The sequence below is a fragment of the Aulonocara stuartgranti genome, assembly GCF_965226115.1.
Source record: "Aulonocara stuartgranti genome assembly, chromosome: 13".
In the NCBI taxonomy this organism is placed as follows: domain Eukaryota; kingdom Metazoa; phylum Chordata; class Actinopteri; order Cichliformes; family Cichlidae; genus Aulonocara; species Aulonocara stuartgranti.
Window position 1 is genome coordinate 33680759 of NC_138949.1, and position 14488 is coordinate 33695246.

Here is a 14488-nt window from a genome sequence, read left to right on the forward strand (position 1 = left end):
CTGCTTGCATTTTCCCAGGATTGGTCTTCCTGGAATATTTGACATCAGTTGGGTTTTAGGAGTTTTATGTGAGGCGAGGGCAGATAAGTGTAGATTCAGGAGAGGCTGACAGTCGAATCCTTCTGGTCTCGTGTTTTAGTTTGTCCAAACTGCTCTGCATGCTGCAGCTCTCATAACTCTGATTCACAGCTCTCCTTCTTATTTCACTCATAAACGAGTTTCTCCTCTGACTCTCTCTTCTGTGTCCAGGAGAACGTGGACGGGGCCGAGGTGGTGAACGGGGTGTCGGAGCCCAGCCCCGCTGGGTCTCCGGGGGCGTCTCGCAAGGGCAAGGCCAGCCAAGCTGCGACCCTGCCGGCCAAAACCCAACCTGACGCCCCCAAACCCCTGCTGGAGACCTTCCTGCACCGCAAACACGAGTGGGAGGGGCACAACAAGAAGGCTTCGAACAGGTGGGGATCACCTGCAGACACACCTGGAAAGAAATAATAACCCAAATAATAATAAGTTGCGCTTGTGAGCTGCTGTTATTGTAAGAAAATAAAGCTCAGCGATGAGGTCGACGTCTGCTCGTGTCCCTGCAGGTCGTGGCACAATGTGTACTGTGTGATCAACCTCCAGGAGATGGGTTTCTACAAGGATCAGAAGAGCGCCAGTCAGGGCATTCCCTACCACAGCGAGATCCCCATCAGCCTGAAGGACGCCGTCTGCGAGGTGGCGCTGGACTACAAGAAGAAGAAGCACGTCTTCAAGCTGAAGTGAGTTTCAGACCTGATAAACAAGTCTTTATTTATACTGGAGCAGTCAGAAACACATCACAGACAGCTTTAAGCAAAACGCTGCAGTTCTTTCATTTAAAGAAAGAACCTGACGGATGCCAGCGTGCGCAGTTTGAAGTTCCTGCTAATGTGTGTGTTCACCTCCGCAGGCTCACTGACGGCAATGAGTATCTCTTCCAAGCCAAAGATGATGTAAGTATTAAAACACAGTATTTCAGCCTCAGTGTTTGGTGCGTCGTTCGGTTTTAGTCAACATCGCTGTTATTGTTAGTCTTATATCTGCTTTACATTAGAAATATGTCGATCATTTATTTGTTTGGATTGGAAATACAATCCAACTTTATTTATGGAGCACTTTAAAAACAACATGACCAAAGTGCTTTCCAGTAGAAAACAGATCAAAGTTAAAAACTGTACATTAACCAGACAAACAAAGTTAAATAACAATGAAATGCATCAATGAAAAAAAGATATCAGTAAATGTTAAAACTGGTGCTGTCAGCGTTAATCTCGTTAAAATAGTGTTAATGCGGATCGCCCGAGAGTGGGACTGCACGCCGTCAATGCGTTAGCACGGTTAGCTCGCTTAGCTTGTTAATGCGTTAGCGCCGGAGATTTGCCGCGTTAATTCTGGTTGTGCTTACTGACCTCGAACCGATTTTGGCTGCAGAAATCTGTTAAAAATGTTTTAGTACAACTTTGGTAAGCAGCACTGCTTGATGGATTGTCAGAGCATTACGGCTGCCGTAGTGAGGAGCTTCGCGGAGCAATCTGGGTCCAAAACTCCGTCCGCTTCAGGTCCCAAAGTCAAACGAACACTAAGAGTTAAAAACGGTCTAAATTCTTTCATCTTTAATAAAATCATCAGCGTTGCTGCTTTACCAGGTGTAACAATTAAGTTTAACATCCATGAAAACAGGATTTATTAAATTTAATGGAGTTAGAAGTTAACAGGAAGTTAGCTCGCTAGTTTACACCTAAACATTTCATACCGTGTTCTGACTGAGAGATTTTTGAAACTAATTCAAACGTACAGCTCTGCTACCACTTCCAACATAAATGAAGACAGAAAACTAAACAGCAGTGACGTTTGCAGGGTTATTGAAGTTGGACTACCTGGTATATAATGTTGTGCTACGTGATTGCTAGCGACACAGCTATGTTAGCATAACATTAGCACAGTGAAGCTGGAGGATGAACGCCAACTTTTTTCCACTCGATAAAAGTTAACGTGACGGATTCTGGTGGTCAGGGACAAATGCAATCGCATAGCAGGATGCTGTACACGGGCCAAACTTCAGTCAGGAGAACAACTGAGATTATTCATCCACAATACGAGGTTGGTCATTAATATACTGCAACAACATGGGAACAGAGCAGCTGCGAGAGAATTCAACATTAATGAATCAATGTTACAGAAGTGGAGGAAGCACAGTTTTTGGCTTTCCCCATATTTCAAAAGTGCTTCATCTCTTTGCTGTGACTGTCGGCATAATTTGCAGATGATAATGGTTGTAGCCGCTGCGATGCTTTTGACCAAAACAGGCGCAGCTTGATGACATCATCAACATGCGCTATCGCAATAGAGCGTTATAGTCAAAATCTCTATCTTTGGCCAAATTTATATAGTTTCTATCGTATATCGTTTATATCGCCCACCCCTAGCTGACAGCACTAATTAAAACCAAATGAAAGGGTTGCAAATGATCTAAACAAGTGTACCCCGAAATGCGTTACATACGAGCGCTCACCCGGGTCATGGTGGTCGGACGTGCTCGAGTCGAAGGCCCAGGTCATGTGACCGTAGAGGGCGAGTGGTGTTACAGTGATTATGATGTAATGTTTCTTCCTTCGTCTGCTTTTGTTTAGGCCCAAATATTTCTGATCTCATTATCCTCACTCTTTTAAAACCACCTGTATCCCTGCAGCAGGTGAGCAGGTGTAGCCGGAGGTGACTCAACGTTATTAGCGAGTTGTTGTTTTTCTATCAGAGACATCATCAGCACTTCCTGCTGCTCTAACCGCTTCCTTCCTCTTTGTCTCCTTCTGCTCGTGCTCCAGGAGGAGATGAACACGTGGATCTCGACCATCACCGCCGCCGTGTCGGGCGAGAAGCCCGAGGTCACGCCCAGCAGCCACAGCACGCCCGCTCCCGCCGCACGCGCTCAGACGCTGCCGGCCACGGTCGCAGCCACGGCGACCGCCGAGTCCAGCCCAGGCAAACGAGAGAAAGACAAGGAGAAACGCTTCAGTCTGTTCAGCAAGAAGAAATAGACGCTGTTCTTCAGCCTCCCCTCCTCCTCCTCCTTCCCGTGGTGCTGTTTGGGGTCGCTCCTCGTTATCGAACGAACTTTGGTCAAATATTGTTGAAGATGTCCGACTTTTCTGCTCATAGCAACTGTCATAACCCAGAGCGCTCCAAATCTAATTACACTCGTGTAACCCAAAGCGTCGCCTCACATCATGTACTTAGAGAATAAGAGTTTTAACATTTGCAGCAGTTGCTATGTCAGGTCGCATCCCAAACAGCCTCTCCTTCTCTTCTTTCTTCCTCCTCCTCCTCGTCCTCTCCAGCATGCAAGCTCCGAGCCAAAACTCTCCACTCTGTGCCTATCAACCGTCCGGTCCGGCTCAGAGCTCCAGTACAGCTACAAACACCCCCCACCTGCTTCTCTGCTCAGATCAGGAGCAGGAAATACCCGAAATCTGACTGAAGTGGTTTAAAGGCGGGGCGTGGGCGTGTGGGCGGGGTCTGCGACGCTTCAGGCAGCTGCTGTCGTTTAAACAACAAGGAGAACGCGACGTTAGAGGAGTTCCCACTTTCTTTACTCTTATCGCTGTTTTCTGTATCTCCCGTTCTCCCCGGCTTTCCCGTGTTTGCGGTTCGTCTCGGCGGGTTTTCCTTCTCGTTTTTCGTTTAGTTTTTTGGGGAATTACTTCCTGTTAGAGTCCATCCTCAGCTTCCTATTTTTTTGCGAGGCCTTGTCTTTGCAAGATGACGTGTATCCCTCTGTAGCGGGGAAAACCGAGGCCACGGCGGGGTGATTCTTTGAGCCGTCGAAGCGCAGAGACGAGTCGCTCGGAGCTTTTCTGACGGTTCGGTTTGCGCAATAAAACCGCGAAAAGCAAACGGTCGTCGCGTCTGATTCCCGCAGCGACTCAGAGCGTTACCCTGCAGTGCTTTTGACTGTATGTATAACTTGTGTATAACAAACTGTTAAAAATAAACCTGTGTTTAATTTCACCTATTATTATTATTAATGCTATTAAGACCTACCGACCGTAATAAGCTTTGTTTGAGGATAACTTTCTTAACGGCGCGAACACTTAACCAACCCGAATGAAGGAGCCATCGAGTCTCGATGGGAGAATAACTGCGAATGTTCGTTAACTCGATCTTTTAGGCGTTCAATGAGGTTTCTTTTCTACTTTTGCATTTCTGGAACGTCTCCTTCGGCCCTTTGTTGGCGTTTTTCCTCCTGTTTTTCTGTCTCGCAGTTAAGCTAAGTCTAAGGTTTATTTAGAGCGGCGAGTATGAAGGCGTAGATGTACAAATAAAACACAAAGGTTACTTTAAGCATCGCTGTTGTTAGTGGATGAGCTGGTTTTAAAAAGCATTTACTGGAAGTGAGTAATGTTGGTGGCTTGCTTGTTGGCTTCAGCACTCGGTTCTTTTTTTCTTTAAGATTTCAGACTTTTATTGCCAATGACGAGTCAAGCTACAGCTACGGAAGTCCTTTCATGACAAAAGTCACACTTTTTTCTTTCCATTTTTTATGGCTTCTAGTTAATGAGATCAGAGCTTCACATTTGTTGAAGCTGAACAGGCTTCGCTCGCTGTAAGGATGTAGTTGTAAGCTAATGACGTACGTGATTCTTGAGCCGTCTCACGAAAAACAGTTTGTTTAGATTTAATAAAAGTTTTATTGGAGATTTTACACTAATCTGACATAAGTGCAGAAGATCTCCACTCGATTTGACTCGATGACTCATTAAATAAACTTTGAGAAAATAAACACTAGGTTAAGTCTTGGGCTGCTACTGGTCCCTCCTTTGATTACTGATTAATCTCTCGGGCTTTAAAACTTCAATAAACAACATGACAGAGATCATTTTCTTATTTGAAATATTTGCTTTACTCTCAGGTGCCATTTTTGCTCGATAAACTTTTGGAAATTAGTTTTTGAGATGAAGTCTCTTCTGTCCAGTTGCTGCACCACAAACTTTTGCCCCGCTTGGATGGAAATCACGTACACGGTAAATGACCTGCAAGCCCAACTTTAACACCGACGTCGTTCCTAATCTGGAGTTATCGATTAAAATAGCTGCCAGAAAAGGCAAGTTCAGATTTAAAGGTGATTTTTCAGCTTACATATATATGTACATTTATTGTTACAAATGTTGTCATTAAGGGACTTCCGTAGGTGAACAAAAGTGAACAAAAACACCGAAACGAGCCCGAAACTATAAAAAACGTGGGTGTGTATGTTTTTCCACAGCTGGTGGTGGGGTTAGAAGGGGCGGGGCTTGAAACATCTTCACTCTGATTGGCCCTGAAATACTCTCTTTCTGTTCTTTTGTTTTTTTGTGCTTAATTTTCTGGCGATTTGATAAATATGTTGTGCATTCCTGTCACTGTAACCATAGTAAGATGAGATATTTCCTCATACTGCACAATCAATAATGCCACGATGGGAGGGTGGGCGGGGCCGGGGTTCGTAGGTGACGTAGTTGGAATGACGTGGACCGGGGGTCACTGCTAGTTGGATCTGCACCCGTAGACTTTTCCCCATCTCTGTTACATATGTGCAAAAAAGCCATTAAAATGCTTTTAAAAAGAAACCGTGAGACTGATTTTTATTTTTTCAGCGAATGTGTGTGTGCGTGTGTCACTTTTGCACAGTTCTGTAAATACAGACAAAGTACAGCTGTGAGTGATTAGTATCTATAAACTGATTTTATTTATGTGGCTCCTGTTCTCGACAGTACGGAGAAGCTTTAAGGCCACGTTAAGAGAGGAAGTCCACATGTGCAGGTTACTGTTGTTATTTTAAGATAAACGTCCACACTTGCTGTGGCCTCTGAGTTAGTGAGGTCGTACAGTTTTAGTAATAAAGGAGGACATGATTTCTGTTTAATGCATAAACACGGGCTGTTCATGTGAAACGTGTTATACTGCTCAGACAGAAAACGATGATGCATGTTTACATGTATGATGCATCCAGCTGATCAGTTTGTTTCATCAACTATCTAAACGTCTTGTCGAGGGCACAGCAGCGGTTTGTCTTGAAACAACTTTTTCTCAAAATGATCAACAATATTATTTTCCTTAATGTGGCCCTAGTAATCTGTCGTACAACAGTTATCTCGACCTAGAAATAAAACTAACTGTGGGCAGCACGTGGTGATGGTGGGAGGTCCTTTAGCAGTTTTTATCAGCTTTGACATTGATATGACACAAATCCAAATCACTGTTATTTTACGTTTATTTTGTCTTTAATAAACTTCCATAGAGGGTATAAAAACTGCACAAAGCACCTGGACAGGTGTGCAATCCCTCACCTGCAGCCAGCTTACACTCAGGAGTCAACTTCATGCTCGTGTTTGGATGGTGGGAGGAACCCGGGGAGAACCCACGCAGGTACAAGGAGAACGTGCAGATTCAAACCCAGGACCTTCCTAATGTGAGGCAGCACTGTGTGCTAACCACTGCACCACCGCGACACGTTAATGATGGTGAGCTGGAGGTTTTCTGTGTGAGGTGCTGTGTTTAGGATTTGTTTACAGTGACGAACTTTAGAAGTCGAGCTGAACAGCAGCGCCGCTGTACGGGCCAACATCAGCAGCACATCAACACGCTTTCAGCACATCGCTCGGTTCCTGCACAAGTGTTCAAAGGCAGTTTTTAAAATGAAATTAGGTTAGAATCAAAGAACGTGACAATGCTCGTAAGTTTAACTTCTACAGTTATTCCATTTATTATTGTATTATTTATTCCTACAGTTACAGACACAGATGGCATCAGGCTTCGGGTTAGAACGGAAAAGAGGAAAACTTGGAGTCAAAAAGAGTCTGAAGAATGGGAATGAAAAGGAGGGAAGATGTGGGGGCAAATAAAACGTGTGTAGAGACGGAGTTGTTCAAACTGCTTGAAAATGTGTCTGAGACGAACGGCAGGACTAAAATAATCAGACGTCATCAATATCACAGAAAAGAGACACAATAGCTGTTATTGGGGGTTATCGTCAATAATCATGTGAAAGTTGGTTTGTTTGTTTTTTAAGAAATCTCTATTTTAACCACAAGATGGCGCCAGTTGAACAGCAGGGCTGCAGTTTGTGGACCAAGTGAGAAAGCAGCTCCACATGAGCATAAAAAACACATGAAGGGCCAAAATACATTTAGCCTCACAGATTCGGAGCCGCTTCACAACAATCACAGGAGCACCTGTGAGGAGCACCTGGCATTAGTGGAGAGGAAGAACTCCCTTTTGACAGGAAGCACTTATTTTTCCAAATGGATCATCACAGCTTAGCCATGGTCCACCTGATTGATCTTTATTATTTATTTTATTTATTTTTAACTTTTAAGTCATTACAAACAGAACAGACATGACTGGGGGATAAGAAAGAGAAATACACAGACAAGAAAAGGAGAGGGAAGGAAAACTATCAGCTGGATCACCTGCTGGAGAGAGGCCACAGCAACAACCTAGATAAGTACAGGTAACAGTAAGTAATAAATATTGAGTGTTACTGAGCAGCACGCCAGACCGGCAACACACAACATGCTTCGAGGCAGCAGCTAAAGAAGATACAGTGTGTGTCTGTGAGCACCTGTGTGATCTAGAGGCTCCCCAGAGTGTGAGAGTCCATGGAGGACCACCGGAGGGACAGCCACGCCACCCACCCAGAAAGAGCTGAGGAGAGTCCAAACTGGCAGGGGGTTACCCAGCAGCCACCGTGCAGAAGCTACGGGGGCTACTGAGCTCTAGTTAGCAGTCTGTGGTTGCAGACTAGTTACCAGCCTTACCTGAGCACTGCAGCCTGTCATCCTAATATGGTCTCAAAAAGAAGTGTGATGTCCATCTTTTATATACAGTCTGTGGTTTAAATGTTTACTGTTTTAGCAGATTAACGATTTCTGCTCATGCTCATGTTTCTCCTGTTGTTTGGGACACATGTCACTTTTCTGTCCGACCTCAGCACCGCGGACAGCGCCTCCCTCCCTGCTGCTGTTGGGATTTGTAGTTTTCTAAATTCTTTTCCTGTGACGTGTGTATCCCAGAGAACACAAAGCCCCAGAGTGCTTTACGGCCGTGCGTCCTCTCCAGTGGAGCAGGGGTGTTTCTCTCCCGAGCTGCGCCAAGCGCACCACACATCACCACAGGAAGAGCCACACCTTCAAAATAAAACCCAAGATTTGAGATTTACCAATAAAACGTTGAGTGAGTCAGAAAGAACCAGAGGCTTCTGGTTATTAGACCAGTGTTTCCCATCATCAGCTGTGCCATAGACTGTCTGGTTCCACCTGATTAGTACTCTAAACGACAACAGGCAGAACAATTACATTCTCTTCCACTAGAGGGTGGTACCACTACCTGCTCTAATTAAATGAGTTGCCAACTGCCAGTAAAACAGAAAAGGACAAAGAAGAAATTGAATCATAGTCATGCTGTGAGACGATGCAGCTACAATAGATAAATATCTATTGTATGAGTAGTGGTCAGAAGAGAGCAAAAAGGTATACTGGGAACAAGCCAAGTCTGCTATAACTGGTGTACAGGGAAAAATGATCAATATGCTTTTTGTGACATTTTTGTTTGGTGGTGTGCTGTGTGATTTTTCTGAAATATGTGCTGTGGCTCCAAAAGGTTGGGAAACATTGTATTAGACCACTGATTAGTGTTACCATATTAGAATATTTATCATAAAAACGGTAACAAACACTGAAGGACAGGCTGGTTTTCTGAGCTTGCTTCAGACATGTGAGCAAAGAAAACCACATCATCTGCGCAGGAAAGAGATCCTGAGAGCAGCAAACCAGCGCCCTGACTGCACCCAGAAAGTCATAATTTGTGCCAAAGGGCAAGAGCGTCAATAAAAACTACCAGCCTTGGGTTAATAGAACATTACCTATTATTATGTTGGTACTGTTTTTGTAATTTTTGAGTATTTGAAGAAAGCTTATCATAATTATGTTTCATGTTTGTTCTACTGCACTTTATTTTTGTCCTAGAACACGACCCCTGTTATGTTGGGTTTTTTGTAACCTTATACAGATGTAATCTGTCATCCAGCTTTCTTCGAACAGAAGAGTTTAACATGCTTTTATTTTGAAAAACGTTTTAACATGTTTTAATGTTTTGTGTCTTGTTCCATTTAATCTGAACAAGCCCCTAAAAACAGTCAGTGCTCACTGTCGGCCTCTCTGTTTTTATTACCACTGTTCATTTTAAAGCTCAGTTTTTAAAACCGTATGATGTAACTACAGCCCAGCAGCAGTATATTAATGACTAACCTTATATTGTGGATGGATTATCTCAGGTGTGAGGTAATCCATCGATTCCCTAACCATCGGGAACCCTCATGTTAACTTATACGGAATGGAAAGAAAATTAGCATTTATCCTCCAGCTTCACTGTTTATGTTATGCTAACATAGCTGTGTGGCTAGCCACCACGTAGCACGTCATTATATAGCAGCTAGCCCAACTTCAGTAGCCCTACAAACGTCACTGCTGTTTAGTTTTCTGTCTCCATTTATGTTGGAAGTGATAGCAGGTCGTATATTTATATGGTATATTATGTTTAGGCGGAAACTAGCGAGCTAACTCCCTGCTAACGCCGTTCTCCGTTAAATTTCATAAATCCTGTTTTCATGGATGCCTGGATGTTAAACTTAATTGTTACACCTGGCAGAGCAGCCACACATGATGTCAGACTTAAAGACCGGATAAACTTAACTTAAAATTTAAAGAACTTTATTGTCATTGTAGTTATTCAACGAAATTTTTTGGTAGCTTACAGAGGCCAGCAGCAATAAAACAAGAAGCAGCATAGTAACATAATAACCAAGTAAAGGTAGTAAAAGTATAAAATATAAAGTAAGAAGAAGGCACTTAGCACAGTAAATAAAAATACAACAGTATTTACAGTGTGGTAGTTTAGTGCAAACATTAATGCCCAGTACATGACTTTGTACATTAGCAGCAGACATGACGTGGGGTAAAGGAGAGAGGGAGAGTTAGCTATGATGTGTTGGGGACGGGTGACACAGGCTGCAGCTTTGGGGAAAAAGCTGCTCTTTAGTCTGTTTGTGCGGGTTGTGATTGGCCTGTATCTCTTCCCTGATGGGAGGGGTACAAAAAGTCTGTGACCTGGATGGGTTGGATCCTTGATCATGCAGCTAGCTGGCTTCTGTAAACAGCTAGCATAGACCGTGTCGAGATTTGGGAGTTTGGTTCCAATGATCCCCTGGGCAGTTTGACGGTCCGGGTCAGAGCTTGATGGTTTTCTGCAGTGCAGCTGAAGCACCACACTGTGATGCAGTGACAGAGGATGCTCTCTGCTGTGCTTTCTTCACTAAGTGGGATGTGTTAATAGTCCATGTGAGATCTTTTGTTATGTGTAGGCCCAGGAATTTAATGTCATTCACCCTCAGCTTCCTCACCATTTATGTGGAGGGGTGGTCGTGTTGTTTTCTTGGCTCTTCTGTCTCTACATCGATCTCCTTTGTTTCGGCAGTGTTCAGAACCAGCTCGTTGTTTCCACACCATCTGATTAGATGTTGGACGTCCTCTCTGCAGTGAGACTTGCTGTCTGACATCCTTCCCACTATTGTAGTGTCATCAGCAAACTTCACGACGGTGTTAGAAGAGGAGTGGATGGGTTTGCAGTCGTGTGTGAATAGAGTGAAGAGAGCTGGAGTGAGAACGCAGCCCTGCGGTGCTCCTGTGTTCATGGTGATAGCAGATGATGTAAGGTTGCCCACCCTGACCTTCTGTGGCCTGTTTGTAAGGAAATCCAAAATCCACGAGCAGATCCATGATAAAGAGGCTGATAAAATATCAGAGAAAATAAAATCATTTCCAACAACATCAAAGTGTCATACACATAAATACGATAACATCATGTAAGTAACTGAGTACTTTTACTGTGCCTGCTTTTAACTTGAGGTATTTTGATGCTGAAAACTTTGGACAATACAGGTCCAAACTCCGCTTCAAGTCCCAAAGTCAAACGAACACCTGTCTAAATTCTTTCATCTTTAATAAAATGATTAGTGTGAAACCCTCTGACGTCATGCTGTTGAGTCTGAGTAAAAGTACTCCGTCACTTCCTGATTCCGCGGAACCGACAGCTGAGCTGCGGACCTTTTAATGGTGCTTTTATTTTAGAAGGCTCAGCATCGGAAGTTGGGCGCAGTGCTGTGTCGCGTGTCCGCTGATGCGCGTGCTCGTCACGTCGGGAAAAGGAGCGAGCAAACGTCACAGACTCCTGGCTCAGGAGGCTCCCCGCTGCACGCGACAGTACGCTCCTCGAAGCAGAAGCTCCGGCTGTGCCTCCGCCTGCTCCGCCCGTGAGTCTGCCTGCGGGTGGAGGATGCTCTGCTCCTCCTCCCGCTGTGGGGAGTCAGGACTTTCCTCTCCGTCATCCGGCCGGGATGCTGCGCTGTGAGCCCGGGGCTGCTCCCCGCCTCTGCCCGCTGGAGTTGGCTCATCTGCCGGGATTAAACACTCGCTGTCATCCTCTCCTCCGCTGCGCGGTCGCTTCTTCTTCGTTGATTTTGCGGCTCTGGGTCGTTTGACTTCCTGACTGCTGGTTTTACTCGCGCGCAGATTTGTGAATGAGCCGCGATCCTCCCGGGGAGAAGGTGCTGTGAGCGCGCGGGGGGCAGGATGGAGGCGGCCGGTCGGGATGGAGGATTAGAGCACGGAGGGATTAAATCCTCCACCAGCCGCTGACTTTGGTTTTGTGGGTTTGGAGAAGTTTCCAGACTGTTCGCGTCCTCCGTGTTTTTGAGGAGTGGGTGGAAGGAGTGAGAGAGTGATAAACGTGGAAAAGTTTCTCGCGTGGTGATTCCAGCTGCAGTGAAACGGCTCTGAGTGGGGAGGCTCGGCGGGAGCAGCTCCCGGGGAATCGCGGAGATGATGAAGGTCTCACGGTGCTGAAACCAGAGGACTCAGACTTTACGCGAGGATTACAGTCACGGCATCACATGAACGGAGGAATATGAACCATCACATTTACGGTAAATCTCGGAGCTGACGTCCAATCAGCTTCTGCGCGTGCATCGTGATGAAGAGTCGAAGGAAGTCCGAGTCCTGAAGCTGTGGGCGCGAACTTTTCTTCAGACGACAGCCGAACTCGGTGACCCCGGCTCAGGCAGGTGACCCCACTCACAGTTCCGTTACCGGGTCTCTGGATCCAGAGGGAGGAGCTGCGGGAGCGGGCGGGCGGTACCGGAGCCCCTCAGATGAGCGAATATGTCGGACCGGAGCGCCCCGGGCTGCCGGCTCAGACTGGACTGGGTCTACGGGTACCGGGGGCACCAGTGCCGGAATAACCTGTACTACACGGCGGGGAAGGAGGTGGTGTACTTCGTGGCCGGGGTTGGAGTGGTTTACAACACCAGAGAGCACAGCCAGCGGTTCTACCTGGGACACAATGACGACATCATCAGGTGAGCCCCCTGCACAGGTCACGTGATGGGTTATCGATCGAGACTTCCAGGTCTCAGAATCAATATCTCTGAGTCACAGCATGAGCCTCCCTAACAACCCGGATCGCTCTGCTATGTCACATTAAATGGTGCCGAATTAGCGGTTGGACGTTATTTTTCATTATAAATCCGAACATGTTCCAACGTCGCTCACTGACTCGCTGAGATCCTCACAAATCCTAAAAACCTTCAGATTCTCAGGCGAGTTCTGAAACGTCTTTTTTCTCTTTACTTTCTCTAAGCATGTTTCTGACACCCTGAGAGCCAGTGATTCACACTGAATTTATAAATATGTGTTTCGTGTGTGTGTTCACAGTTTGTGTGATTTAAGAGTCATTTTGCCATAAAAAACAAGTTAAACCAAAGTGTCGCTGTCCCTGCTGTGTGAGCTTTTCATAAAGGGAAAAGCAGTAGAAGATCTGATGGTCCTCCTGGCTTCCTGTTCCTTCAGTCTGTTGCACATTATCTCATTAGTGGCCTTTTAAACATGAGCATTGTGATTGTGAGAGTGATAATCCAAGATAAGATCTGCAAACATAAAACTTTCTGTTTTATCTGTGGAGTCTGATTCAGTAAGGCTAAACCCTGAAGCAAAGAGATACTACAAAATATCATAAATGACATTAAAGGTACTGTTCGTAAAACCCTGCGGTAAATTCAATGACAACATTCACCACAAGGGGGCAGCCTTTTAAAAAAATCGTCTTTTCTAATATTTTAAATAGAACGGCAATAATAAAGCAGAACGAAAACACAGAAATCCAAAAATAAAACGGTCTCTCGTTCCTGCAGCCAATAACAGTTGTCGTGGTTACGTTGTGGGAGGAGCATTGCAGGTCACGGGGTGTAATTCCACTGTAACTCTGGCAGGGACATGAATCCTGTGCAGATGTTGAGCTACCATAAGCTTCAGTAATGCTGACTTTAATCGCCTGTGAAAGTTCCAGTAAACACCTCAGACCATTTAAATGTGTCGGGCTGTAGCCTGACTGCTGGTGGTGCAACATGTGGCAGCACAAGATAAACTTTGTCTGCATGGTGGAAATGTGGTGAAGCTTATAATTCTTAAAAACGACAACGTTATTAAACAAAAAGAAGCAGAGAAAGGATATTCGTTACACTCAGTCCTGTGACTCATCTCGGTGCTTTTGTCTCTTTTGAGATGTTTTTTGGACCTTCGTGGGTTTTTTTTATCGCTCCCACACAGTTTGGTTTGTCCTTCAGTTTGACAGAAGTTCAAATCTAAACACGAGCAGGTTTACACCGAGACAGGAAGCAGCTTTTTCTGCTGCTGCTGGGTTTCCTAATGAACGAGGAGCTCAGTGATGAGGAGTAACTTAGATTTAGATTTTTATCAGGGCAGGACAGCTCGCGGGCAGGTGAGGGACTTGTTCCTGTTCTCAGGTCTGATGGGTTTATTTCTGAGCCACGCCCTGCAGTTCCACTAACGTCCAGCAGGGGCTGCAGCAGTGCGTCAGTCCCCATAGACTCCTACGGTAAACGTTTACAGCCACATAGACAAACTGATTGGTCTTTGTAGATAATTCTTATTAGGGGCGTGGCCTCTTTGATTGATAGATTCATGGCGCAGGCAGCTGTAGCTCCAAGCTGTCTGCTAGCCTTCGGCTAAGCTAACTGGAGTCCTGTTTGGGCTGTTGGAGGTTTTTTAATAACATCATCTGACAGGTGAAGTAATGTTAACATAATAATGTTTTATATTTTTGTTGCTGTTGCACAGTGGTGGTTGTGCACTCGTTTCACAGCTGCTTTAATGTTGTGTGAATTTGAGTTTTTCATCCTCAGTTTACAGCTTTAAATATCTGTTTTTATTTCCACACCTCCTTACCTCACTGCTTATTTATGATATTTATTTAACCCTTGGTGGCCGTTAGCACACCATCATGAAGCAACAGACAACTGTGGAAAACAAAAAAGCATCGTGTTCAGAGAAATCCTGCGAACCACTCTCAAGGCAGCTCGTGGATG

The 14488-nt window shown here is 45.1% G+C and overlaps 2 protein-coding genes across 12 annotated transcripts in view; both read left to right on the forward strand.

Moving 5' to 3' along the window:
* Nucleotides 1-5621, forward strand: part of LOC309720238 (spectrin beta chain, non-erythrocytic 1) — a 101698-nt gene extending 96077 nt beyond the window's left edge. For both annotated transcript variants that reach the window (XM_082556939.1, XM_082556938.1), the window contains 4 exons: nucleotides 250-452; nucleotides 585-758; nucleotides 929-971; nucleotides 2841-5621. In XM_082556939.1, the coding sequence (XP_082413065.1) occupies nucleotides 250-452; nucleotides 585-758; nucleotides 929-971; nucleotides 2841-3053 (633 nt within the window). In that variant the 3' untranslated portion in view covers nucleotides 3054-5621. The remainder of the gene's footprint in view (nucleotides 1-249; nucleotides 453-584; nucleotides 759-928; nucleotides 972-2840) is intronic.
* Nucleotides 5622-11104: 5483 nt separating this feature from the next.
* The window catches only part of LOC309720574 (echinoderm microtubule-associated protein-like 6), a 68365-nt gene continuing 64981 nt past the window's right edge, over nucleotides 11105-14488 (forward strand). For 5 of the 10 annotated variants that reach the window (XM_082557612.1, XM_082557613.1, XM_082557617.1 and 2 more), the window contains exon 1: nucleotides 11106-12463. In XM_082557612.1, coding sequence (XP_082413738.1) covers nucleotides 12267-12463 — 197 coding nt within the window. In that variant the 5' untranslated portion in view covers nucleotides 11106-12266. Of the gene's footprint in view, nucleotides 12464-14488 lie in introns of all 10 variants that reach the window. The other 5 variants (XM_082557615.1, XM_082557611.1, XM_082557614.1 and 2 more) reach the window with 3 other exon arrangements.